The sequence below is a fragment of the Microcaecilia unicolor genome, chromosome 11 (genome assembly GCF_901765095.1).
Source record: "Microcaecilia unicolor chromosome 11, aMicUni1.1, whole genome shotgun sequence".
Taxonomy (NCBI): Eukaryota; Metazoa; Chordata; class Amphibia; order Gymnophiona; family Siphonopidae; genus Microcaecilia; species Microcaecilia unicolor.
Genome location: NC_044041.1, coordinates 65,718,670 through 65,746,128, shown reverse-complemented (window position 1 = coordinate 65,746,128; position 27,459 = coordinate 65,718,670). Strand labels below are relative to the sequence as shown.

The 27,459-nt window shown below is 43.8% G+C and overlaps 2 protein-coding genes across 2 annotated transcripts in view; one reads left to right on the top strand and one right to left on the bottom strand.

Moving 5' to 3' along the window:
- The window catches only part of BICDL1 (BICD family like cargo adaptor 1), a 135,869-nt gene extending 112,711 nt beyond the window's left edge, over nucleotides 1-23,158 (top strand). The window contains exon 10 of the mRNA XM_030218530.1: nucleotides 21,488-23,158. Coding sequence (XP_030074390.1) covers nucleotides 21,488-21,583 — 96 coding nt within the window. The 3' untranslated portion in view covers nucleotides 21,584-23,158. The remainder of the gene's footprint in view (nucleotides 1-21,487) is intronic.
- Nucleotides 23,159-23,242: 84 nt separating this feature from the next.
- The window catches only part of RAB35 (RAB35, member RAS oncogene family), a 46,686-nt gene continuing 42,469 nt past the window's right edge, over nucleotides 23,243-27,459 (bottom strand). Inside the window, exon 6 of the mRNA XM_030219510.1 lies at nucleotides 23,243-23,933. Within this exon, the coding sequence (XP_030075370.1) occupies nucleotides 23,805-23,933 (129 nt within the window). The 3' untranslated portion in view covers nucleotides 23,243-23,804. The remainder of the gene's footprint in view (nucleotides 23,934-27,459) is intronic.

Genomic DNA, 27,459 nt, shown 5'->3' with positions numbered 1-27,459 from the left:
CGGAGAAAGCGAATGCTACATACCTGTAGAAGGTATTCTCCGAGGACAGCAGGCTGATTGTTCTCACAAACCCGCCCGCCTCCCCTTTGGAGTTGAGTCTTCCCTTGAAGTGTATTGTCTTGCTACATACTGGACTGGCCGGCTCGAGCCGGTTTCGGGCGGGAAGACGGCCGCGCATGCGCGGTGCGCATGGGCGCGCGAGGACTAGCAAAGGCCTTTGCTAGTAAACTTTCCGATGGAGGGGGCTGCCGAGGACGTCAACCCATCAGTGAGAACAATCAGCCTGCTGTCCTCGGAGAATACCTTCTACAGGTATGTAGCATTCGCTTTATACGTAAGGTGATCGGGGTCGTGGATATACCCATCATTATGGGGGGTGACTTCAATATGGTTCATGATCCTGTTCTGGATAGATTTTGCGGTTCTGGGGGAGAGCGGGGGAGGGGGGGTCCCCAGCTAAAGGTATTCCTTTATTGTGTTCAAATTTGGATTTATTGGATGTTTGGAGAACGCTGCACCCCCTGGAAAGAGATTATACTCACTTGTAGAAGGCGCATGGTTCACAATCTCAGATTGACTACTGGCTTTTGTCCACGGGGTTGTTTTCCTCAGTGGTCTCGGCGGGGATTGGAGCCTATAGTGTTTCAGATCATGCATGTGTTTGGTGTTCCATTGATCTAAAAGGCACTGGTGGTGCACAGTTTGTTTGGCATTTCCCTCCACAGTTATATTTGGACCCGGCCTGTCAAGATTTTTTGATGCAGAAGTGGATGGATTATCAGCTTCATAATGCGGGTCATAGGGATCAGCCAATCTTGTATTGGGAGGTGGCTAAAGCTGTGTTGAGAGGGGAGATAATGGCTTATTCTTCCTTCAAGCGTAAGGCTCAAGATAGAGAAATTTTGAAACTAGAAAAACAACTAGTGCATGTCCAACATCAATATGGGGTAGCCGCAACCCCGGGATTGAGAAGTTCCTTAATTGCACTTCAATCTTCTCTCAATGAGCTTCTTCATCAAAGAGCGCTGAAATCATTTCAGTACTACAAATATTAGTTGTATCTTCACGGGAATAAAGCTGGGAAGCTCATGTCTCATTTAATTAGGCAGTCTAGGGGGTCTTGGATTATATCTCAAATTGATAGGGGCGATGGTACAAAGGTACGTACATTTGGGAGATTGCTGCAGTTTTTAAGAAATACTATCAAAATCTGTATGCATACCCAGAAGAGACTACTTTGGAGGGGGATATATATTTGGGTAGTTTGGATTTGCTTTGCTGTGACGCAGCGGATTTGGCTAAACTTAATGCCCCCATTTCGGAAGATGAAGTGGCTTTGGTAATCCAGCAAAGCGCTCTGGGTAAGACGCCAGGTCCGGATGGATTTAGAGCGGAATTTTATAAATTGCTTTCCCCGTCGATTGTTCCCACTTTGCAGTCTTTTTTTACCCAATTTGTAGCTTCGGGACACATCCCACAATCTCTTCAATTGGCACAAATTGTACTACTGTTGAAACCCGGAAGGGACCCTATGCAGCCTTCTTCCTATAGGCCTATCTGTCTTTTGAATACAGAGGCTAAACTCTACACAAAAATATTAGCGAATAGATTGGCGGGGGGGGGGGGGGGGGGGCTTCTGGACTTAATAGCGGAGCCACGGTGGGATTTGTCAGTGGAAGGACGATAATTCATAATATGCGAAAGCTTTTACTGTCGATGGAACATATAGAGAGGGTGGGTCAGCCTTCTTTGTTAGTCAGTTTTGACGCAGAGAAGGCATTTGATCGAGTGGTTTGGGGATTACTTTTTGCGGTACTTCGAAGATATGGGATAACTGTTTTTTTCATGGATGCTGTGCGAACTCTCTATAAAGCTCCTAAAGCAAGATTACAGATTAACGCTGTCTTTTCCTCGGAATTTGAGATTCGTTGGGGGACTCGCCAAGGCTGTCCCCTGTCCCCCATGCTCTTTGTCCTATCTTTAGACCCGTTGATTAGGGAAATTGTTAGCAATCCAGACATACAAGGGGTCACTATAGGTTCCCAAGAGTTTAAACTTTCCGCATTTGCAGATGATTTATTGGTACATATTGTCAACTCCCAAGCATCTTTGGAAACGTTGATGGGGTTTTCTCGGGCTTTAAATTGAATTTGGATAAGTCCCTGGCGTTGCCTACCAGGCATTCGGTCAAGGAGAACTGGAGGGGCCCCTTTCCTTTGAAATGGGAGGTTAACTCCTTTCGTTATTTGGGTATTCAGCTCCCTAAAAATACAGCCACTCTTTATAAGGTGAATTTTACAGCATTACTGGATCACACTGGTGCCCAATTGGCTAAGTGGGTACATCTTCCGCTGACGATCCACGGTAGAATCCAACTTTTTAATATGGTATTATTTTCTAAGTGGTTGTATATTCTTCAATTATTGCCCCTCAAGTTGTTGAAAAGAGATTTGGTCACATTACAGAAATTGCTGTCTCGTTTTTGCAGGGCCGGGCAGAAAACGAAATTGTGTTTTAAATATCTACTTGGTTCTTAGAGATACGGAGGATTAGGTCTTCCAAATTTTCACTTATATAATTACGCCTGTCTTCTTCAACACCTGGGGGATTGGATATTGGAGGAGCATAGATATACGCCGTGTAGATACGAGACGGCCTTTTATTCTCCTTGGCATGTCCATTCCCTCTTGCATTCCCCAACAGGACATTTGCCCTCAAGTGTCCACTGCAGTGTAATATTTCGGTCATTGAGACAGGTGTGGTGTTATTTTATTCCACTTTTGGGGGGCCAGCCTGAGATCTCAGATCAGCTACCGATTTTGGGTAATTTGCAGTTCTCACCAGGCTTGATAATGTGAGTTTTAGACGATGGGGGGAGAGGGGTTATTTTCTGTTACAACATGTGTTGGATGGGCAAGGTAGGATGTTCTCTTGGAATATATTGTGCGAATGGGAGGTTATAGAGACTAAGGATTTTATGGCATATAATCAGTTGAGGCATGGATATGTCCACTTTATCGTTTTCCCTGGGCACATGTTTACAGATGTTTTTTGATACGTTTCGGGATGGAGGGCTGTCAGTGTCTGGTTTATATAAAGAATTGCAATCTATTTTACCACCTCAGAAATTTGGGGATCTGAGTGCTAAATGGGGTCGAGATCTGGGGTTGTCAGGCACATCCGAAGATCCGTATAAGCTTATTAAGCGTATCCTAGAGATATCGGTGAGTGTGGAGCTGAGGGAATGTCAATTTCGTACGCTACATAGAGCATATTTCATGCAGGAACAACTCTTTAAGGTGGGGGTGATAGATTCTCTGATTTGTCAAAAGTCCAGGCAAGGTCAAAATTCCTTTTTTCATGCATTTTGGGGTTGTCCGAAGATTAGGAGTTTTTGGAATGATATATCTATTTATCTTACTAAATTGTTGGGCCGGGTGGTTCCTTTATCCCCTGTGGGTTTTTTGTTAGATAAGTATGAAACTTTCCGCATCCAAAATCATTCACAGACTTTGTTTCTCCACAAAGCAGGAGTACTGGGTAAGAGAATTATTCTAGGGTTGTGGGTAGGGGAGGAAGTTCCCTCCTTTTGGGCTTGGAGGAATCGTCTGCATGCATTGATGCTCTTAGAGCGTCGGTGTGCGAGGTGTTCACCCAAGCATCTAAAAATGTTTCTTGAAGTGTGGGATGTGTATATTCGGTCCCTTCCACATCGGGTCAGGAGCTTAACTAAAATTTGATTTTGGGTGTACTAGTATGTGATGCGAGGAGACTTCTTTCAGGATATGATAAGTAGTAGTAGTAGTAGGATAGACTTACTGTGTTCGGGGGACTTGGACCTTGTGCGGCTAAATATAAAATGGCAGTGCGCATGCCTCTCCTTCTTTTCATTTTTTTTTTTTTGTGTGTGTGTGTTTGGTAGGTGCTTTTAAATATGTTAAAGGTGGCTGCTTATTTCGTTTTCAGGGTGGTCTAGAGGGGGGAGGGGGGCTATAGGGGATGTTTCACTCATACAATACTAAGGGATATTTCTGTTCTAGATAAGTTTAAGGTTCTGTACGAGGGGCTGGGTTATGGGGGTGGGGTGACGTGTTAAAACTTTTGATGACGAGCTCCTTATTTGGCTATTATACCGTTGCTGTTATTTCTAACTTGATGTATGCTGAGCCTGTTGGATGTATTGTTTGTGATGTCATCAATAAAAAAAGGTTGAAACTTAAGATAAATTACATATTAATAACAATAGTTCTGCAAGTTCATTTTTCAATTCAATCAGTACTCTGGGATGAATACCATCTGGTCCAGGCAATTTGCCACTCTTCAGTTTGTCAAATTGTGCTATTACATCTTCCAGGTTTATTATTTGTTACATTTATACCCTATATTTTCCCACCTATTTGCAGGCTCAGTGTGGCTTACAAAGTATCGTAAAGGCGTTTGCCATTTCGGTTGATAACAAATACAAGATTGTGTTGAGGTCAAATGAGGTAGAAGTGAATCAGGCATCCTGGGGTCGAGGGGAAAGAGGAAAGTAAATTGTTTAGTGTGAACATTGATTATCTTGTGTTCCTGGGTGTGAGTATTTATGTTGGATCGGTGGGATAAGCTTTTTTGAAGAGGTGGGTTTTTAATGATTTCCTGAAGTTTAGGTGGTCATGTATTTATAGAGATTTCATTCAGTTTCTTTGACTCATCAGCTTTGAATACCATTTCTGGCACTAGTATCTGTCCCAAATCCTCCTCAGTGAGGACCAAAGCAAATAATTAATTTAATCTCTCCGCTATGGCTTTGTCTTCCCTGAGTGCCCCTTTTACCCCTTGGTCATCTAGCAGTCCAATTGATTCTTTTGCCAGCTTCTTGCTTTTAATATACCTAAAAAAAATTACTATGTGTTTTTGCCTCCAACGCAATCTCTTTTTAAAAGTCCCTCTTTGCCTTCCTTATCAGTGCTTTGCATTTGACTTGCCATTCCTTATGCTGTTTCTTATTATTTTAGTCGGATCGTTCTTCCATTTTCTGAAGGATTTTCTTTTACTCTAATAGCTTCCTTCACTTCACTTTTTAACCATGTCAGCTGTCGTTTGGTCTTCCTTCCATCCTCCTTTTTTAATACATGGAATATATTTAGCCTGAGCTTCCAGGATAGTATTTTTGAACAGCGTCCACACCTGATGTAAATTTTTGACTTTCACAGCTGCTCCTCTGTTTTTTTTTTCATTGTTCTTCTCATTTTATCAGTCTCCTTTTTTGAAAGTTAAATGCTAACGTATTGCAATTCCTATGTTTATTTACTCCAAAGCCGATATCAAATCTGATCATATTATGATCACTGTTATCAAGCAGCCCCAGTACCATTACCTCCTGCACCAGATTATGCTACTAAGGACTAGATCTAGAATTTTTCATCCTCTTGTTGGCTTCTGTACCAGCTGCTCCATAAAGCAGTCCTTGATTTCTTAGGCCATAGGAATCAGGCATCCTCCCATCCTCTCCCAAGGAAAAGTAAGAATCTGGCACTCTCCATGTTGGCACTGAAGAATAGGGATGTGAGACACCAGGCAGAGGTCAAGGTGCACTGACATCAATCTCCCTCAAGCCACAGTACTAAGAGCATCAAAGCAATTAAGTGTCAAGTGCCCCCGGGGTGGGTCTGAAACGCTGTGCTGTCCTCATGTGTTTTCCCTCCCCTGCCTTTTCTGTAATCATTGTAGTTATCCCCTCCTTCGCTGAACTTCTGTGTGATTTTTGTTTGTAGCTTCCTATCCTGATACTCTTATATTAGATTGTACACTGCCTAGACATCATTTTGATAGGCGCAATAATAAATCTTTTAATAAACTTGAACGCCCCCAATGTGACATCTGAAGAGGCATGCCAGACTCCAAGAAGCTGAGACAATGCATGTGATACACTCTGAATATCTCAGAAGGACATGATCACACCAACTGAGTTCCAGTCTTTATTGATGGCAGCCCTCCAGGAGAGTCTCCTGGGCAGATTCAAGGAACACATGGAACATTCCTTTGTCAGACAGGAAGCTGTGGTTTTTAGAGCATCAATGTCAAGGCTTGAGACAATGTTAGCCCCTCCTCGAGACTCATGCACTGCCTGTGGTGCATCAACACTGAGGCCTCAAAGAATATAGATGTTGGCATACACTATGCTGGTATTGATCTCTAGCCCTTTGGGAGAGGAAGAATCCTGTTGCCTTGATGCCATAGGCCTAAGAATGATCAAGCTGTCAGCTTCACCAAAGGCTGACGAGATGATCCGAGACTCAGATGTCTCCTGCTGCATACTTGTATGAGTCAGATTCCGAATGGTCCTGGGTATCTGGAGTGGATCTAAAGGTCTTCCCAGATCCTTCCCAACACATGAGACATAAAAATCTTCGGTAATCACACCACACTTAAAGAATCAGTGGAGTAAAGAATCACAATTCACAAATGAACCTCCACTATTTTATTCTGTATCTCAAAAATCTTCCCCAGAGGAGCTCTTTCTTTGACTTTGTACAAGAGACGGCCAAGTTTGTTCCATTTCTGTTGGAATTTGAGGATGAACCCAATGCAGAGATGTTGGACATCTTCTGGTTTGATGATTTCCTTCCAAAGGAAGCTGTAACAGTGGTGTGGGAGAAGCTGACAAAGCTTTCTTTGGTGAGGCCAGGTATTCCTTGCCATAAAAATCAAGTTTTTGATGAAAGCTGACGGTAGCCATAGGAGTCTCTGGCATTCTGAGTCCACCTGGGGTCTTCCCCCAAGGTTCTCCTTGCAGCCAATCCTCTGACTGACCACTGTCTGATATTGGCCCACATCATACTCCTCTCTTCTCGGGTCGACTCACCCTCCTCCATCTTGCTGTGCACCGGGCTTGCACTGCTGGAGGAAACGCTACTCTCCTTCTCACTTGTAGAACCCGGTCCCGCATTCCGGGTAGCATAACTTTGCCATCATTGGCTCGTTGCAGTATAGGCAACCAGGACACATAACTCACCCTACCACAGTGCTCTCCTCCACACCCAGCTCCCCAGTGGCTTGCAAACAGTGAGCCATTCTTTCTAACCGGAGAGTCACCTCATCAGCCACATTCTTCAAATCTTCCACATGGCTGGGTGGATCTTCTACTTCTCTTATAGGGGCGCTAGTAGCATACGACTTGTGTGTTACATGTGACGCCAGATGTCCCAAGTGTTCAATGGAAATCCGCACCCAAAAATACTTACAGAGCTCTATCATTTTAAGTACTTTATCCTCTTACTGCGCCTCCCTTGCGGGAATCGCCACCATGATAGCACTTTCTCCCCACCTTTTCCCAGGTACTCATAGTTCCGGCAGGATTTCTTTCTGAGGTTTGTTTGCATGGGCTTTCTAGGTGGGAGAATTTGAAATTTCATTGGGCTTGCTCTATGGTCCTCTTCCAGTATTGGTGACAAGTTTGTAAATCCCAAGTCTAACCAAGTAGTCTTTCTGGTATTTGTAATCCACAAGTGTAAAGGTTTTTGATCAGTTCTCCACAGTCAAGTAGTCTAATTTGTAATCCCCCACAAAATCGTTGTTCTCTTCAGCTTCCCAAATGCCCCACGTTGGGCACCATTTTTATGTAGCCTGAGCCTCAGTTTTCCAGCGACCTAGGCTGACAGGGACAATTCCTCAGACTCACCCACAATCCAACACTCAGCACTCTCTCTCGGGTTCAGTTTACTCTCCAGACGAGGATAGGAGTGGGTTTACAGTTCTGGAATTGCAATCTGGACAGTTTGGGAAGCTACAATCCTCAGTCCGACCAGATTAGGGTCCCGTCTCTTTCCTCCAGAGCAACTACACAGTACATGAAAGTCTATGCAAAAAAGGGAACTCAGACTCTTTCTTTAGAAATCTTAAATGGCAGCAATTCAAACAGTTGGCAACTCAGAGTAAACCAGTTCCAATTCTTCTGATATTCCTCCCAGGAAACTCCTGTTCTCCCCCTCAGACTTATTTACAAGGGTCCTGATAGGTTCAGGATATCCATAGAAAAGGTACAGAACCCAAAGGCTGTTTCTCCTCCTCTCCACACAAACTCAGTTCCAGTGGGCTCAGACCTCTCCTTAGTCTTACCCTCCTCCAGCAGTGACCAGGATCCACCCTGGTTCTTGGGGACGAGCTCTCCCTAAGTTCCGGTCCCCTTGCTCCCGGGCTGAGATTCTTCTCTACACACCTGTAGCACAAACTCTTTCCTGGTTGCCATTTTATGGAGTAGCCACCTCCTTTCACAGCCAATGATCACACTCTTCCTTTGGGACCCCCCCTTCTTTTCTACTGGCCTGTTGGCAGGGGATGCTTACGCAACCAAAAGATCCCTCCTATGGGCATAACTAACACCTTTATCCACCTGGGTAACTCCTCCCTTCTTGTCATTCATTCTCTCAGGGAACTCATTTCCCTGCTTTTCACATCAATCACTCCCTAATGGTCTGGGCTGGGCGTCTCCAGGGAACCTTTTCCTTCTGGTAATCCCCAATCTAATAGAGGATTACATAGTGAAAGCTCAAAATTATCTGGATAGGTTACCATCTGCATTTGGAAAGAATTCTTCCCAACTGCCCAAGACCATAAAAATTAAGTTCTCAGCAGCATCAGTAATTGCTTACCAAGGAACTGTCTTCCTTCTTACAGGCTAATGCAATCAAAACCGTTCCACCAGGAAAAAGAGAGAAGGGATTTTATTCCAAGTATTTCCTGAACACAGAGATAGAGGGATTTCATCCATCCTAGTCCCAAACAAATACCTGGTCAAGCAAAAGTTCAGGTCTGTTTCCTTAGGTACTCCGATACCCTTCATTAAAAAATATATATATATTGGTTATGCTCTCTGGACTTAAAGGATCTGTATACCCACATTTAGATACAACCAAGTCACAAGAAATATCTTAGATTCCAAGTAGGGAAACACCACCTCCAGTATTGTGTACTGCCATTTGTCCTTGCATCAACATTGACTGTTCAAAGACCAATAAATATTCAAGTGGCAGCAGTCAGCATTAATTATCGCTGACTACTGTTGGCTAAATTAGACCTGGATATTCAGTGAATTCTATAAGCTACACACTAGCCTGGCTAGGTCCCACGTGACACCAGCAGGCAGGAAGACAGATGAATGCGCAGTGCAAGGCTCCAAAACGTTGTGGTGAACAAGCTGGTGAGCATTCCGTGTGGGCTCCAACAGATAACACTACATATATGTCAGAATATTTCTCCTTCTGTCCCCAAGAGATCACTTGTACAGGTAAGTAACTTTGTTTTACCCTCTACAAATCTCAAAATGAAGCAAAAACTGGGACTTAATGATAAATTGAAAGAGGGAGGCACACTTTGAGATGTAGACTTCAGCTCCCAGGCTGCGAGGACTTTGGTGTTACTAAATCTCTTATTCTTGGGTTCAAACAGCACTTTTCTTGTATAATGTTCTTCTGCTTCAAATCCATTGTTTGTTTTTTTTTTTCTCTTTTTTTTTATGGCTACAGTTTGCTTCCTCAGGGCTTTTTACTATCTGGCTCCTTTGGTTTCTGATCTAGTGGCCTTTCTTACTTCCCGTACCAACAGCTTTAGTTGTACAGGCTTCCTGCCTTTGAGGTGAGCACACCCTTCATCTCACCTCCTCTGTCATCTGAAATATTTCACAGTTTTCTATATCAATGTAGCATGTTACTCACCAACCCATGTTCAAGTAACCATCTAAACAATCATTTATTCCTGAAATCACTACAGTAATAGATGCTGCTGCTCTCATTGTTTCTTTAATATCTACAATCTCCATTCTTAAAAAAACAAAAACAGCATCTAAGTTCTGCATCTTTTAGTGTCTTTGGGAATGCCAAGTTACCCCGTTTCAGGCTGAATCTTTTGGGACAATACTGGATTTCTGACCACCCCATCCTCATGCATTATGGAATCAGCAGCACTGATTTCAATGGATATGATCAAGTATTACAAATCCCACTTGGCTTTAGCATGTAAATTCAGAACCAGGACTGTCTTCAGCCTAGAACCAGGTAACTTGGCATGTCTGTGTCGTGTGTAACCGAATGCCTTTAGTACAACAGTATTATATTTGTATGTATGAAGCATATCAATCATAGGATATGTATTGTAGGGGTTGCCACCTACACCAGATTTAGCTGATTAGGTAGAACAAGTCCCTGCATGCAATGGGGTAATTCCAGGACTGGGTCAAATTGCCCAATTGTATTCCCTAAGAAAAGCTGAACAACAAGTCCTCCTTGCAGACATCTTCATGTAGCAGGGCAGCCTCAGCAAAATAATTCAGAACTGTTTCTGTCTCACTTACTGGCTGCTTCCTCTTCCCCCTATAGCCATTGTTGCCAGATTTAAATAATTTTTCCCACCCCAAACCAGTTGTAAAGCTGCCCAAAACTGCACAGCCCCACCCCCACTGTCACCAACCCCGCCCCTACATAATCAGCTCCACCCCCTGTCAACAGCCCCTCCCCCTACATCATTAACCACGCCCCCACAGGGCAAAAACCGCAGCCAGAGAAGGAAAAAAAACCCACCCAACCGAAAGCGAAGCCACAAAAAAAAAACACGACCCGCAGCAGTCAAAAATTTCCTGCAGCAGGTCGCGGAAAGCCGCCCAATTGGGCGGGAAAACCACCCATCTGGCAATACTGCCTATAGCCTATTGACTGGAACATTTGACCAAATTGCTACAGGAGGAAGAGAGAGCTGCTGTGTGTGACTGATGGGCGTTCAGGGGAAGGAAGGGAGCTGCAATAACCAAGGGTCAAAAATGTTGTGCATGCATAGCTGCTAATAGGAAAGGGGCAGACACTGAAACCAGGCAGAAAAAGGATTTTGGGCCAGTTTTAGCACCATAACCAAAACTGGGTAGGCATGTACTGTAGGGAGAGGAATAGAAAGGATTTTAGATAGTGCTGGGGAGGAGCCGGCAATCTTGGTACATGTGGGTACCAATGACATAGGAAAATGTGGGAGAGAGGTTCTGGAAGCCAATTTAGGCTCTTAGGTAGAAAGCTCAAATCCAGAACCTCTAGGGTAGCATTTTCTGAAGTGCTAGCCGTTCCACACGCAGGGCCCAAGAGACAAGCAGAGCTCCAGAGTCTCAATGCGTGGATGAGACGATGGTGCAGGGAGGTTTTTTTTAGATTTGTTAGGAACTGAGCAACATTCTGGGGAAGGGGGGAGCCTATTCCAAAAGGATGGGCTCCACCTTAACCAGGGTGGGACTAGGCTGCTGGCGTCGGCATTTAAAAAGGAGATAGAGCAGCTTTTAAACTAGAAACTGGGGGAAGGCCGACAGTAGCTCAAAAGCATATGGTTCAGGATAAGGTATCTTTCAGAGATATCACCAAAACAGGGAAGATAGGGTGTCCTGATAGTGAGGTTGCAAAAGAGACCATAGTAGATCAGGTGTCCTTAAATAAAAATCAGACAAAAGATTGCAAATTAATACTGTCAAGTACTGAGCATGATGTAAGTAGGAACAATAAACATAGTTTAAAATGTCTATATGTGAATGCCAGAAGCCAAAGAAATAAGATGGAAGAGTTAGAATATATTGCACTAAATGAAAAAATCAGATATAACAGGCATCTCTGAGACCTGGTGGAAGGAGGATAACCAGTGGGACACTGTCATACTGGGGTACAAATTATATCGTAGTGATAGAGTGGATCGAATTGGTGTATGTTAAGGAGAGCCTTGAATCAAATAGATTGAAAATTCTACAGGAAACAAAACACATCTTAGAATCCATATGGATTGAAATTCCATGTGTGTAAAGGGGAAAAGGATAGTGATAGGAGTGTACTACTGTCCGCCTGGCCAGGATGAACAGACAGATGTAGAAATGTTAAAGGAAATTAGGGAAGCAAACAAACTGGGCAACACAATAATAATGGGTGATTTCAATTACCCCGATATTGACTGGTTAAATGTAACATCGGGGCATGCTAGGGAGATAAAAATTCCTTGACAAAATCAAGGACTGCTTTATGGAGCAGCTGGTACAGGAGCCGAAGAGAGAAGGAAAAATTCTAGACCTAGTCCTTAGTGGAGCACATGATCTGGTGCGGGAGGTAATGGTGCTGGAGCCGCTTGATAACAGTGATCATAATATGATCAAATTTTATATTAGCTTTGAAGTATACACAGGAAATCCAATACGTTAGCGTTTAAACAAGGAGACTATGATAAAATGAGAAGAACGGTAAAAAAAAAGAAAAAAAAAAAACTTAGAGGAGCGGCTTTGAGGGTCAAAAATTTACATCACGTGTGGATGCTGTGCAAAAACACCATCCTGGAAGCCCAGGCCAAATATATTCCACGTATTAAAAAAGGAGGCCAGAAGACCAAATGACAGCTGGCATTGTTAAAAAGTGAGGTGAAGGAAGCTATTAGAGCTAAAAGAAAATCCTTCAGAAAATGGAAGAAGGAACCGACTGAAAATAATAAGAAACAGCATAAGGAATGTCAAGTCAAATGCAAAGCGCTGATAAGGAAGGCAAAGAGGGACTTTGAAAATGTGGGAGAGAGGTTCTGGAAAAAAAAGATTGCATTGGAGGCTAAAACACATAGTAAAATATTTTTTAGGTATATTAAAAGCAGGAAGCCGGCAAAAGAATCAGTTGGACCGCTAGATGATCAAGGGGTAAAAGGGGCAGGGAAGACAAAGCCATATCAGAGAGATTAAATTAATTCTTTGCTTCGGTCTTCACTGAGGAAGATTTGGGAGAGATACCAGTGCCAGAAATGGTATTCAAAGCTGACGAGTCGGATGTAAAGCTATGTAATAAATCACAATTATTTATCTGTTTTTGCACAGATTTTCCCATGCTTAATATTACTATCCCACATAGCAAAGTTTTAGCAGGGAGAAATTAAATCTCACTAAAACCACCATATTAAGGGATAGGGTTGCCAGCATGTACTGACAGGCAAATCACCAGAATAGTGCATTACCTCCAATGTAATTAATCAAGCATTTTTACTTCCCTCTTAATACAGAAACTTTATGCTAACCTCTCAAGTAAAAAGGAGTCAGGGTTCAGCCTTGTGCCTGTCATAAGTAAATTTAACAGCTGCGAGAGCCCATTGGATTTCTCCGCAATAACAGCAATGTATCATAAGCAAAGAAGCTTATTTGTAATGCAGTTGTCCCATTTGCACAAATTTTCCCTTATTTTCCTTCTTTACCACCGAGAGCTGCATTATTGTGTTGATGCTGTTTTTGCACTATTGGAACACTGATCAGCTAGATCTTGCAGTATCTCATCCCTCACCACACGTTGGCAGCAGTGTGATGTTCCTTGTCCCTTTATTATCTTTTCCTCTTCCCATCATTCCATTCCTTAGTGTCAGCAGCAGATGAATCCAGAGACTTGTGGGTTATGTCCATCTACCAACAGGTGGATAGAGAACACTGAGGAGAAATGGTATATGGGATGTCATGCTCCTAGCGCATCCAGTATTCTCTATCTCCAGCATTATTCGAGACGGCTACAAGTTGCAGAATTTTTCTTGTAATCCCCGTGTGGCAACTTAGCCAAAAGAGAGGCAATTCACGCCACGCTGATCAATTTGCACCAGCTTGTGGTATCCAAACAGAAAGGGGATGCCTATCGACCAGTCCTCGAACTCAAGCAAGTCAACCAGTTCTTGAAGATTCATAATTTCTGAATGGAGATGCTGTGGACCTTACTGGCGGCAATACAGCCAGGTGAATTTCTCACTGCCTTGGACCTCAAGGAGGCGTACCTTCACATTCAGATTTGGCCTCCTCATCGCAAGTTTCTTTGCTTCACAGTTCTCAGGCGCCACTTCCAATTTCAAGCTCTCCCATTCAGTTTGGCCAGGGTGCCTTGGACCTTCTCCAAGGTCATGGTGGTGGTGGTGGTGGCAGTTTTTCTGCGCAGGCAGGGCGTACAGGTGCATCTGTATTTGGATTGGCTCAATGCACCGTTGCTTCAGGAGAGCTCGTGGGTTACTGCTCAATTGGTGGGACTGTCCAAAGGTTCAAAGATATTGGGCCCAGGTACTAACGATGGTCCATACGATAATAAAGGTGGAGTACCCAGGTAGAGCAGAACACTGTCTACTGCACCTTCGGCCCCCCAAAATCCAGGTACATTGGCATAAGCTAGCTGTTCAATGTTTTGTGGCAGCCAAGATTATGCTAGCAAGGGCCTGGAAACCGATAGAAATACCAGCAATACAGCTGGTAGTTAACAAAGTGGACCTCATCTATCAGATGTCAAAATTAACGGCCTTGCGAAAAGAAAAGGTCCAGATGTTTCAGAAAGTGTGGCAAACATATGAACATGAAAGGGAAGCGTTATTACTACCATCACCAAAGTGCTAGTGGGAAGGGGGGGGGGGAGGGCTAAGGGGGGGGGGGGGGGATTTCATAAGGAAGCTACCGAATTATTGTTAAGCTGCTGAGTTTGGAAAATGTATGAAGTCATAGAAATTTTTAGTTATGGATAAATGAAAATCTCAATAAAAATATATTGAAAAAAACCAAACCGCATATACTGCTAAATGTTATGTGGTCTAGTAAGCGGCTACAGTGTCGTCATTGGCAGAAAAAAACCTCCTTCCTGTACACATTAATTGATTTGATTACTTTATTTTTGTCTATTAGATTGTAAGCTCTTTGAGCAGGGACTGTCTTTATTCTATGTTTGTGCAGCGCTGCGTACACCTTGTAGCACTATAAAAATGCTAACATAGTAACATAGTAAATGACAGCAGAAAAAGACCTGCACGGTCCATCCAGTCTGCCCAACAAGATAACTCATATTTGCTGCTTTTTGTGTATACCCTACTTTGATTTGTACCTGTGCTCTTCAGGGCACAGACCGTATAAGTCTGCCCAGCACTATCCCCGCCTCCCAACCACCGGCTCTGGCACAGACCGTATAAGTCTGCCCAGCACTATCCTCACCTCCCAACCATCAGCCCTGCCTCCCAACCACCGGCTCTGTTACAGACCGTACAAGTCTGTCCAGCACTATCCCCGCCTCCCAACCACCAGTCCCGCTGCCCACCACCGGCTCTGGCACAGACCGTATAAGTCTGTCCAGCACTATCCCTGCCTCCCAACCACCAGCCCCGCCTCCCGATCCTGACTAAGCTGCTGAGGATCCATTCCTTCGGCACAGGATTCCTTTATGCTTATCCCACGCATGTTTGAATTCCGTTACCGTTTTCATTTCCACCACCTCCCGCGGGAGGGCATTCCAAGCATCCACTACTCTCTCCGTGAAAAAATACTTCCTGACATTTTTCTTGAGTCTGCCCCCCTTCAATCTCATTTCATGTCCTCTTGTTCTACCACCTTCCATCTCCGGAAAAGGTTCGTTTGCGGATTAATACCTTTCAAATATTTGAACGTCTGTATCATATCACCCCTGTTTCTCCTTTCCTCCAGAGTATACATGTTTAGTTCAGCAAGTCTCTCCTCATACGTCTTGTAACGCAAATCCCATACCATTCTCGTAGCTTTTCTTTGCACCGCTTCAATTCTTTTTACATCCTTAACAAGATACGGCCTCCAAAACTGAACACAATACTCCAGGTGGGGCCTCACCAACGACTATAAATGCTAAATAGTAGTAGTAGTAGTAATTCATCTCGCTTCTGCAGTCCTTGGGATGGGTCATCAATTTTCCTAAAGTCAACTAGTACCCACTCAGATTCTGCATTACTTGGGAGTGCGCTTCAACACGATTCAAGGCAAAGTGTTTTTGCTGAATCACTGTTGTGTCATGCAATCACAGATTCAAGCTCTACTTCTCAACCCATGTTCCAGAGTGTGGGATTACTTTCAGGTTTTGGGCTCCATGGTGGCGACTTTGGATGTAGTTTCCTGCGTCCGTTGCAGCAGTCTCTCCTTGTCTTTGGTGTCGCAGCTTTAACATTTTTGGCTCCAGTGGTCTCCGGAGGCACGTCACAAGATGGTCTGGTGGCTTCGGGGTTCCAATCTACATTGCGGTATGCCACTGGCAATGATGTGTTGTCATAACGGATGCAAGTCTCCCTGGTTTGGGGGGGGGGGGGCTCACTGGGTCAGGTGAGAGGCATTTGGTCCCCAGAGTCGCAGTGGTCATCGATCGCCTGGAACTTTGGGTGGTTCGTTTGGCACTTTTGGCCTTTTTACAGCTGGTAACGAGCAAGTCGATCCGAGTGTTATCCGACAACATGACGGCAGTGGCTTACATCAACCATCATGGGGGCACTCGCAGTGCAGACTTAGTGCACGAAGCTAGTTTACTTCTTCAGTGGATGAAAGCCCATTTACAACAACTGTCTGCTGCGCACATTGCGGGAATGCTTAATGTACAGGTGAACTCTCTCAGCAGGCATGTTATAGACCCGGGAAAGTGGGAGTTGGCTCTGGTGGCATTTAGTTAATTGTCTCCAAGTGGGGGACGCTGGCCATGGACCTCATGGCGACTCTTCTCAATGCTAAAGCCCTGCGGTTCTTCAACAGGCAGAGGGAGTTTGGATTGGAGGGCATCAATGCTCTGCTACTCCCATGGCCTCCACGTATTTTACTTTATGTGTTTCCTCCCTGGCACATGATAAGCAGGGTGCTCTATCAGATGCAGTACCATCTGGGTTGGGTAATTCTGGTGGCTCCAGATTGGCTGCATCGCCCCTGGTATGCAGACCTGATGCGCTTGCAGTTGGATGACTCGCTGCCACTGTCGTAGATTCCCAGCCTCTCAGTTCAAGGACCAATTCTCATGGAGGAGCCCTACCACTTTGGTCTTACAGCTTGGCTATTGAGCAGGCAAAGCTGAGAAGGAAGGGTTATTCTCCTCAATTGATTGCCACACTCCTGCAGGCGAAAAAGCATTCTACCTTAGCGGCTTATGCTCAAGTGTGGAGAATGGTTGAATCCTGGTGTTCAGACCAGGCGGTGTCTTCATTTCAGGCTTCCCTTCCACAGATTTTGGCTTTTCTCCAGGATGGTCACACAAGGGCTGGCGTATAGTTTGCAACGGGTGCAAGTGGTGGCTCTAGCCTAGGGGTTGTCTTCTCCGTACCTCTATGGCTTCCCATCCGGATGTTGTTCATTTTCTCAAAGGAGTGAACAATCTTAAACTGCCGGTGCGTTCTCTGTGCCCAGAGTGGAACCTCAATCTGGTGTTGAGAGCGCTACAGAAAGCGCTGTTTCAACCGCTGAAAAATCTGACATTGAAGACTGTTTTTCTGGTTGCCATTACCTCGGCACACCGACTGTCAGAGCCTCAGGCACTCTCTTGTTGGGAACCCTTTCTCCGTTTTTCTTTGGAAGGTGTGATGGTTCATACTGTTTCTTCCTTTTTTTCTAAGGTGGTTACACCTTTTCATCTCAATCAGGCAGTTTATTTTGCCTGCCTTTCAGAAAGGCATACCCGCGGGATTTTTATTCTTTGTGCTTTTTGGATACGTGCTGGGTTCTCCTGCGCTATTTGGAGGTTACTAATGATTTTCACAGAACGGATCACTTATTTATTCTGTTTGCGGGTGCACGAAAAAGAGATACAGCATCCAAGGCCATGATTGCCCAATGGCTGAACGAGGCTATTGCGGTGGCTTATTTGGTGGAGAGTAGGTTCCCCTTCACTTCCGGGCTTACTTTACTAGGGCTCTGACATCCTTTTAGGCAGAGGCTCGGCTCCTACCATTGCTTGAGATTTGCATAGCAGCGACATGGTCATCAGTACACGCTTTTTCAAAGCATTACCATCTAGATGTGGCGCTTTGATATATAGTTCTGGAAGAGAGACTTTGGGCCAAGTTGTGTCTAGGAGGGCTCCTATAAATTCCAGTTGCTGAAACTGGGTGGGATTTTTGGGAGTTTATGATGAACCCCAGTAGCCTATAGCACCCACATAGATCTGCACACAGGTTCTTTTGCACCTTCCTTTGATGTGCTTTTGACCAGCCAATTGCCCAGGTAAGGAAACACATGCACCCCTACTATGCATAGCAATGCTGTGACTACTGCTAGTCAGTTTGTGAAAACCCTGGGTGCTGATGTGAGGGCAAATGGCAGTATGCAGTACTGGTAATTCCCTACTTAAAATATGAGATATACCCCAGTCACAGGAAGTATCTGTACGTGGGTGTACAGTCCAGAGAGCATAGCCAATATTGTTCCCGAAGCATTGGGAGTAGGATGCTAGGGAAACCATCCTGAACTGTTTTGCCAGATATTTGTTCAGAGCCCTTAGGTCTAGGATGGGACAAAATGCCCCCCGTTTTTTTCATTAGTAAGTACTTGGAATAAAATCCCTGCCCTCTTTCCTCTGGTGGAATGGGTTTGACCCCTTTGACCTACAAGAGGGACGAGAGTTCCTTGTAAGCAATTCCTGTTGTTGAGAGCTTAACTTTGATACAATTTGGGTGTAACCTATCTGGGCTATGTTGGGAACCTACCAGTCCAAGGTTATAAGGGGCTACTGCTGCCTTGGATGCAAGAACCCTGGTTAGTTTGAAGTGGTTGGAATCTATGCCTTTGAGAGTTGTAAGTATACCTCCAAGATGTGGAGGCCAAGCCAGGTGTGGGATGGGACAGAGAATTTATTAGTTTTATTTTATTTGGATTTTGCTTACACTGTTTTCAGCAGTAGCTCAAGGTAAGTTACATTCAGATACACTAAGTATTTTCATTGGCCCTGAAGGCTTACAATCTAATTTTGTACCTGAAGCAATGGAGGGTTAAGTGACTTGACCAACATCACAAGCAGCAGCAGTGAGATTTGAACCGGATACCCACTGACGTCAATCCTGGTGCTGTAACCATTAGGCTACACAATCACTTGATGGTGTCAGCATTTTTTTGATGATATCCACAACCTCCTCCACCTTATCACTAAACAGGTTTTCACCCTGGCACAGAACATCTACCAGCTTCTCCTAAACCACATGTTCTAGATGAGTATGCACAACCCATACCAGAGGCCACGGATACCATCTAGAAAGTATCAAAGGTTGCTCGGACTATGTACTTTCCGCACTTCTGCTCTTTGGCTACTAACTGACAGAGTGCCTCTGCTTTGCCTGGGGGAGGGGGGGGGGGTGTCCACAAACTCTGACGCTATGTTTCACAAGTGTATGCGCATTAAGTTTCAAGTTTATTCTGGACTTTCTGTCCCACTCAAATATCTGAGCGGCTTACAAGCTAAGCACTGAATGACAGAAAAAAAGGGTTTGAGGAGAGCTGCAAATAAAGGTGAAAAAAGGGAAATACAATGTTGCATAGAAAAGCAGGAGAAGAAATGGGATGACAGCCATATGATCCAGGCGTACCCCGGTAGGCCTCATCCATACCTACAAGCCTCTGTAAAAAGAATGTTGTTTTTTTTTTTTTAATTGACAAATTTTTGATAAGATGTTGGAGATGTAAACTGTGGAGGTAACTGATTTCAGAGCTCTGAGCCGGGGGTGGTGGTAGAATCAACTTATAACTTCATGAGTAATGCCTCTGAAAGAGGGAATGATGAGACAGTGTTCTGACAGAGCTCTACACAGGCAATATTGGATCAAATAACAACAAAGGAAGAGGGGGCTCATTAGAGACCAAGGTCTTATGTACTAAAAGGGAGTATTTTATATGTAATATGATGAAGGATCAGTAACCAACAGGCCTCCTTCAATAACGGCGTGACACAATCATACTTCTGATGGCCAGTGATGGGTTTGATAACTGTAATTGTACAGCGCTGCGCAACCCTAGTAGCGCTCTAGAAATGTTAAGTAGTAGTAGTATTATTTTGTATGGTTTGAAGGTGGTTTAAATTCCCTAATCTGAAGTCTTCTATAGACAGCATTACAGTAATCAAGCTGATCACTAGAGAATGAATCAATGTTGAGTTGTATAAATCAAATTAATCTAAAAGTATAGGAGTGCTTGATAACTGATGAAATTTGATAAGCAGCTATGCACGAGAGTGTCTTGCAAAAGACTCCAATGTTCAAGACTCCTCCTCAGGGGAGCTGAGGAATGGAGTCTTGGAACTCTTGGCTCTTCTGAGAGCAGATACAATCACCATCCAAAGCTTCTCAAATCCAGGAGCCTTTTGGACCCTCTACAGAGAGAACCTTCTTATTAATCAGATGTTTCCAACTGCTTCATCTGTACACTCTTAAGGACTCTGTGGGTGTGGGGGAGGAGACATCAAATTGAAGGATGTCCAATAACTTGGCTCTGGGCTCATCCTCAGTCTCTAACTCAACTGGGACATACTTGGCTGAAGTTCCGCTGGTGGAGATTTTCTCCTTTTAAGTGGAGGAGAGGTGCCTGAAGGAATACCAAGGGAGTCTTCCTACGAAATGACCTCTAGCACCTCCTCAGGAGCAGTTCAAATCAGACTCAAAAATACTTCTCAGAGTGGGTTAAAGTCTGCGCCTTCCTCAATTTAGTGACACTGGTCAGGCCAAGTACAAGGGCACCGAGGAACCGATGACCGCCAATGCTCACAGAAATTCTCCCCCCCCCCCCTCCCCTGAGTACTGTAAACTGATGGTCTCAGTGGGTATCACATCTGACTCCCTCTGGCTCTGAGGGATCAGTGGTGATATATGACTGACTGGAATACTAACAGTAAATAAGGGGAAAAAATGTTTGAAACTGTACTCCACCAGAGCTAACATACAGAAAAAAAGGAGCAGTCGCATTGACATTCCTAAAGAAACCTAGAAAGCAAACCTTAAAAAGAAAAGGAGCACAGAAGCATCAGACATACACCTGAGGCAAGGCTATTGGATCTCCTATGGCACAAGGCTATTCCAAATCCTTGAGTATACTGCATGTGGTCAGTCACTTGTGAAGTCCAAATACTCATGTTCAACAAAAAAAAAAAAAAAAAACCCCAACCCATTCCAAACCTTTATTCTTGTTCATCAAAAATTCTCAAAATGAAATATTATATATATATATATAAACTTTAGCATTTCGGTCAACAGACCTGCTTCCGCCAACAGTCGCCAATTTCAAATTTGATCTGCAGCATAGTCCTTTGTCACCACCACCTCCAGTGGGAGGCCATTCCACACATCCACTACCCCTTCTGGATACAATACTACTGAGGTTCTCTCTCCTAGCATCAGTAATACTGTCTCCACTGATCAGTAAAAATCAATATATACATATTTAAATATATACATATATAAATATCCTGAAAATCCAAATAAGTCTCTCAAATCAGAGGCATACTTAACACATTTCTGGGCTCAGCCTCCCCACTTACTTTACTAAATAGGCATTTTCTTCAATATAGTTTTATACAATTATTATTTCATTTATATAGTAAAGTTTTTAGATGGGCCAAGACTATCAGTACAGCAGGACTGCATTATCACCTCATATGCTTCTTGCATAAATCAAGACAACCCATCTCAATGTTCCCTATACTGAAAAAAAAGTTTTTTTTTAAAATATGCTGTTTTCATCAAATCTTTCTTTTTGTAGGATGACATGCACAGGGTTATTAACCAACAGCTGATGGACAAACACCAGAAGGAATGGAGCCAGCTGCTTATTCCTTCTCCAGTGACTATCAAATAAGGCAGAAAACCTGAGCTACTTCTGCAATCCAGCTGGAACTTCAGGGTCCTGAGCCCACTGTGCCAAAGGGGATTCACATTTTCTCACATTTCAGTAATTACAATATTTCTAAAATGGACACACTGCTGTACAAACAAAGATCCATGTTTTAGAAATGTTAATTGCAAACAAATACGGATTTGGTAAACAAAACAACAGAAGAAATTATGCCAGAGAAGTTATAAGGGTCTACATCAACCTTGACCAAAGCTGTGTAACATAACTTCACACATGGAGGGGGAGGTGCATACGAGTTAAAACTGAACAGATTGCCTGACATGTTTTCTAGTAAGAACAGCCCTTGGTACAAGAGGTACACACCTGCAGACAGCTTGAATTGGATCATGTTTACATAAAGGGGATACCCTTCTTAAAGCACCATCGATATTTATGCTACTTTATACAATCCATTTCTCTTGGTGGCTGAGAGTCAGACACAGTAAAGATTTTAACAGCTCTTAATAAGCTCTGGGCAGGAGTGTGGTCATGAAGGCAGGGCCTAGATCCATTGCTTGTTGTGGAATATATGTCAACATAATGGGTTAACAAACCACATCCAATTACTGCCTCCTTGGTTATGGATTTGGTGCTGAGATAGTCTGGCTCTGCACTTAAAAAAAGAAAAGTCTACCTTAATATGAGTCAGTATATAAGGAGCTGCTCACACTAATCTTCCTTTGACTGCACAATGGAAGCATGTGCCTTCCATGCTGTCATCATACTGACATGTATAGTTATGTGTATATGTTGTATATAAATGTTTTTATACTTATATGAAAATAAAAACACTATTTTAATAAAACTGTTCTACCAGCCACTATGTAAACGGTCTCCTAGAAATAAACGAGGTTGATTTTTTTATATTGCTTATCTTATTCCTCAAGAACAGATCTGCAGACTTCTACAAGCAGCAGCACACACACACAAAATAAATTTGAGACCAGAGTTTAGAAGGACATAGATGAGAGCAACATACTAGAAAGTAAGAAAACATAGGTTAACCAGTTCAGCCAGTTTTCCCAGTGCTAACGGTACAGGTATTGTTTTTAGAACACCAGCACTGGCAACTGCAGGGCTTCATAGTATATATCCAAGATCAAACCAAATGCAAATTCACAATATAAAACCTGAAAAAGTGTAACAGATAAACTGTTTGGAGGACTAAATCAAGAACTAAAGCTTTAGATAGTGACCTTCAATTTAGTAATTTTTTTTTAATTAAAACATGCTGCTTGCTCATTTTAATATTAAAATTGTTAAGTATGGACACAATTACCCATAGTCCACAACCAACCACTAGAGATCCACGATTCACATTTTATTTCATTTTTCCTACTTATGGACAGGATAGTACAAAAACAGTTTTGGCAATATTTTTCTTATTAGAAAAAATGTTCTCTAGTAAAGTTCAGATTCTGGTCTAAAATATGAATGCAATTAGCAGCCAATAAAAATCCAGATTGAAAAACTCAAGATAATTTGCTAGTTTAAAAATGTTTATATCCACATTAACTCCATTTCTGCTTATGAGACAGGAAGTTTATTCTGTTCCTTGGTTTGACTTTTAAATATTCTAACAATAAAAAAATGCAGAAGAATGAATGAAAAGCCAGGGTCCAACACCCAGCTTGACACAAGCAGAGATGAACACCATTTTCTCCACTATTTCTTTCAAAAGTGGAACTAGCATTCAGGATTGACCAGTACTAAGAAGATGGAAGATAAAGCAAAATAAGGGTAGTATTGGTTATAGTATACAGTATGTACAAACTTTCAAGTTAAATCAATCCACGTGGTCAGCGGCGGGCTGGTCTTTTCTTGTTAAGTACTCTGGACTGAGCAAAAGAGAAGGTTAACAAGAGTCCAATACTGTACTACCTTCTTGGCATGACACTGGACTACATAACAGTGTCTCAATAGAAATCCTGGAGAACCATCTCTTTTAAATAAACAGCACAAGTGAGAAAATGCCCCAAAAGTCCCTGGAAGCAAGACAATGCCCAGAGACAAAATTTCCTTCTCACAACCAGATTCCCACTGGAGGGGTCACAGTGTGAGAGCAGGGGCTCTGCAGTAGTCAAATTGCTGAAGTGAGCGCTCAGTGTGAGAACAGAGTCTCTGCAGTAGTCAACAGCTGAAGGAAGCGCTCTGTGTGAGATCAGTCTCTGCAAGAGCTGGAGCATTAGCAACACCGCTTCTTCCGTTTACTGTTTTTCGTTAGTTTCACCACATCATTTTGTTGCTGCTGTTGCTGCTTTGCTAAATTTTCTTTTTTAGCACGTAGGACTAGCTCAGTAATGCAGTTAAACATCTGAAAAAGATCAAATACAATTCATTTGCCCTTATAATGTGTTAAAATACACCAAAAAGCACAGAAAAACAAGACTCACCCCATACACCTTGTCCTTTTTTTACAACCCCATAATACTAGAGATTTTCAACCCCATCCTCTGGGCATACCCAGCCCACTGCATTTTCAGATCCAAAATGAACATAAGAGATTCATATGTACTGCTTCTATTTCATGCAAATCTCTCAGACATAGTCATTGTATATATTCTGAAAACCCAACTGGATGGGTATGTTCCGAGAACTGGGTTGAGGATCAGTGCTTTACCAAGAAGTAGGACCATGCTTATTGTGGATAAGTGACAGGAAAACATTGACTATACATGTAGTTATCTCCCACCTTTGCATCAGAAGTAACCTACCACATAACCACTCCAGGTGACAGACATGAAAACAATATCATCCCCAAAGCATACTTTAACTTACAATACAATGCCTATACAAAAGTAAGTGTATAATTTTCAAAAGCTATCCACAAATGTATTGTCAGTCCAGTACAAACCTAGTTTCCTTAGCATCCTGCCAAACTAGTCTGGACAAATGGCATTATGTTCCCTTTCCTACCAAAAGATGGAGGCAAACAGCTGAAAATTCCAGTGACATCACTGGGATAGGCTAATGTTCTGCTGGAACTTTCTAGTATTTCTCTACCTCCAGCACAGGTAAGGTTTTTCAGTCTGATGCTGGGTCTAGGCCTAGTGCCATGGTAGAGCTTAACAGCCTTGCTCCAGCCCCTGGTCCGTTAGCTGGGGCCAGTCAACCATGGAGCTAGGTCTCTGCAACCCCTAGCCAGGACTTACTGATGCTGGATGGGTAGTCAGGCTCGGTATCAACATGGCCCCTGCCTGTGGGGTATGGGTCCCCTCTCCCTCCCTGGGGACCACTCTGTGGCTCTGGGTAGTCTAGATTCTCCAACAAAAACAAAAATTGGAGGATCTGGGCTGCTGTTGAGGCACAAAGATTGACAAAAAAAAAAAAAAGATAAAAGCATCCACCTTGGGAGCCTGGGGATGGGGATTGTTGCAATGGTCAGGTCAACCACATGGACAGGAATACTGGCCAGCAGACACTGTATTGCCTGCAGGAACTGGCAGCTCAGAACAGCTGCTAGTTAATTTTGCCCAATTTGGAGTGGACCATTTTGTTTGGTGGAAATAGCCCTAGAGGGGGTCAGGAGAGGTCAAATTGGAGGCTGCCTAGCCTACAGGACCCGCAGTCTTGACGGGCTTGGCAAGAATGTAAGCCAATCATTTTCTCCTTAGCTGACCCATCAGTGGTGCAGTAGTCCTGGGAAGGAGGGGAACCTTGCAGGGGGGTTACTCCCACTTCTAGACTGAATCCAGAGCATGGTACTCCTTGTTAAGGAGGTCCTCGTGTGGGATAATGCTGCTCCTGGGACTTTTTTTTGGCAGGGGGAGGGGTAAAGGGTCCTTGTGGGTTGTGCCCAACCAGGCAAGGTGGCTCAGAGTGCAAGGTGGGATTCCTTGGTGGTCCTAGAGAGCTTGAAGGCATCCTTTCTACTGAAGATTCTGCACTGATGTACGGTCAGACCAAACCTCCCAAGGTGGAGGCAGCAGCGCACTACTTGGTCACTCAGCAATTTGAAAAGAAGTAAGAGCTCCCTAACCTCATTGATGCCACCAGGGAGGTGATGCAGCTGTCTTCTGACTCTGCATCAGAGCCAGGTGAAAGGACCCACTCCTGAAGAGCTTAGTCGAGACCTCCCCTTCAAGGCCTTTCCCCTCCAGAAAGCAATTGCATATATGATGCTGACAAAATAGGAGTTTAAGGGGGTCCTTAAAGGAGGGGGGGGGGGGGGGGGGGGGGGGGGGGGAGGCCCTTGATAAACTATTCCTTGCCACTTGAGGAGACTGACAAATACTGATGGATCCTCAGAGTGGACGCCCTTGTCACAGCTACGACTAAGACGACTGTATTCCCTGTGGAAGGGGGCAGTGTTTAAAGAGATGCACTCATATTTCCTCTTTGGCCCCTTACAGGGAAGGTGCAATGCAAGCAGTTAGCATGCTTTTGGGATCCTCTAGATGGCTCTGGATTGGCCTCAGAGGCATTCATACGTGGATTTGGTGCACCTGTTTACAGGCATCTCCCCAGCACTTCTCTGGGCAATGTTTCCTCCAGCAGCAGCCAGCGGAAATAGTGGAGCTGGATCTTTTCTGGCTGAAATAAAGGTGGACAAAGTGATCAGACCAGATGGCATGCACCTGAGGGTACTGAAGGAACATGTTCTGGGGGTTCTGTTAGCTGACCTTTTTCAATGCTTCTCTAACAGTTTGGGAATGGTCTTGAAGAACTGATGAAGTATGAATATGGTCCCTCTGCACGAAAGCAGAAGTTAGCAGGAGGTTGGAAGTACAGGAGGTTGGGAACTACAGGTCGGTTAGCTTCATAAACTATGTACAGAGTATCGCTCTACTACTTGCAGGAAACAAAATGATTTCCCTCTCTTGGATCATTTGTTTGTACTGCTCTATGGGCTGCCCAAGGGTCTAGCAGTTCCCATGCAACCATAACGCACTGGATCAAGGCAGCTATTGAGGTGGTGTACATTTGCCAGAACAAACCAGTTCCAAGGGGCCTCAGGGCCCATCCTGCCTATATGCTCAGGAACCTTGTGGACACTGCGTTTTGCCCGAAGACATTTGCAAGGCAGCTACTTAGTGGTCTCTTCACTCCTTTGTGAAGCATTACAAACTTGATATTCTAGCCAAAGACTGCCTCGGCCTCTAGCAGGGCAATAATCCAGGGACCTCATCTTCTCCCATCAGTGAGATTCTGCTTAGGTATGTACTACTCGTCCAGACTAGTGTGGCCGGGGCACTAAGGAAGGTGAGATCGTCTCATACCTGTTAATTTCCTTTCCTTTAGTCCAGTCACACCAGTCTGGAACCCGCCCTAGAGGTCTACAGAATGGGAACTCCCTGGGCTCTCTGCTTCTCTCTCTGTATATCTGGTTTAAGTTAAAGGTTAATTATGGAATTTAAATTATGCTGCAGTGGCAGATGGGGGCTTTTAGGTGGCTCACAGGACCTTATGCTGCTTTGGCAATGGCATACTAGAAAGTTTCAGCAGAGCATCTAGGCATCATCATTGATATGTTGAAACCCTCTGCTCAATATGTGGCGGAGGCGGCTACGAAAGCAAATAGAATGTTAGGTATTATTAGGAAAGGAATGGAAAACAAAAATGAGGATGTTATATTGCCTTTGTATTGTTCCATGGTGCAACCACACCTCAAATACTGTGTTCAATTCTGGTCGTCGCATCTCAAAACAGATATAGTGGAATTAGAAAAGGTACAGAGAAGGGAGATGAAAATGATAAAGGGGATGGAGTGACTTCCCTATGAGGAAAGGCTAAAGCGGCTAGGGCTCTACAGCTTGGAGAAAAGACGGCTGAGGGGAGATATGATAGAGGTCTATAAAATAATGAGTGGAGTGGAAAGAGTAGACGTGAATCGCTTGTTT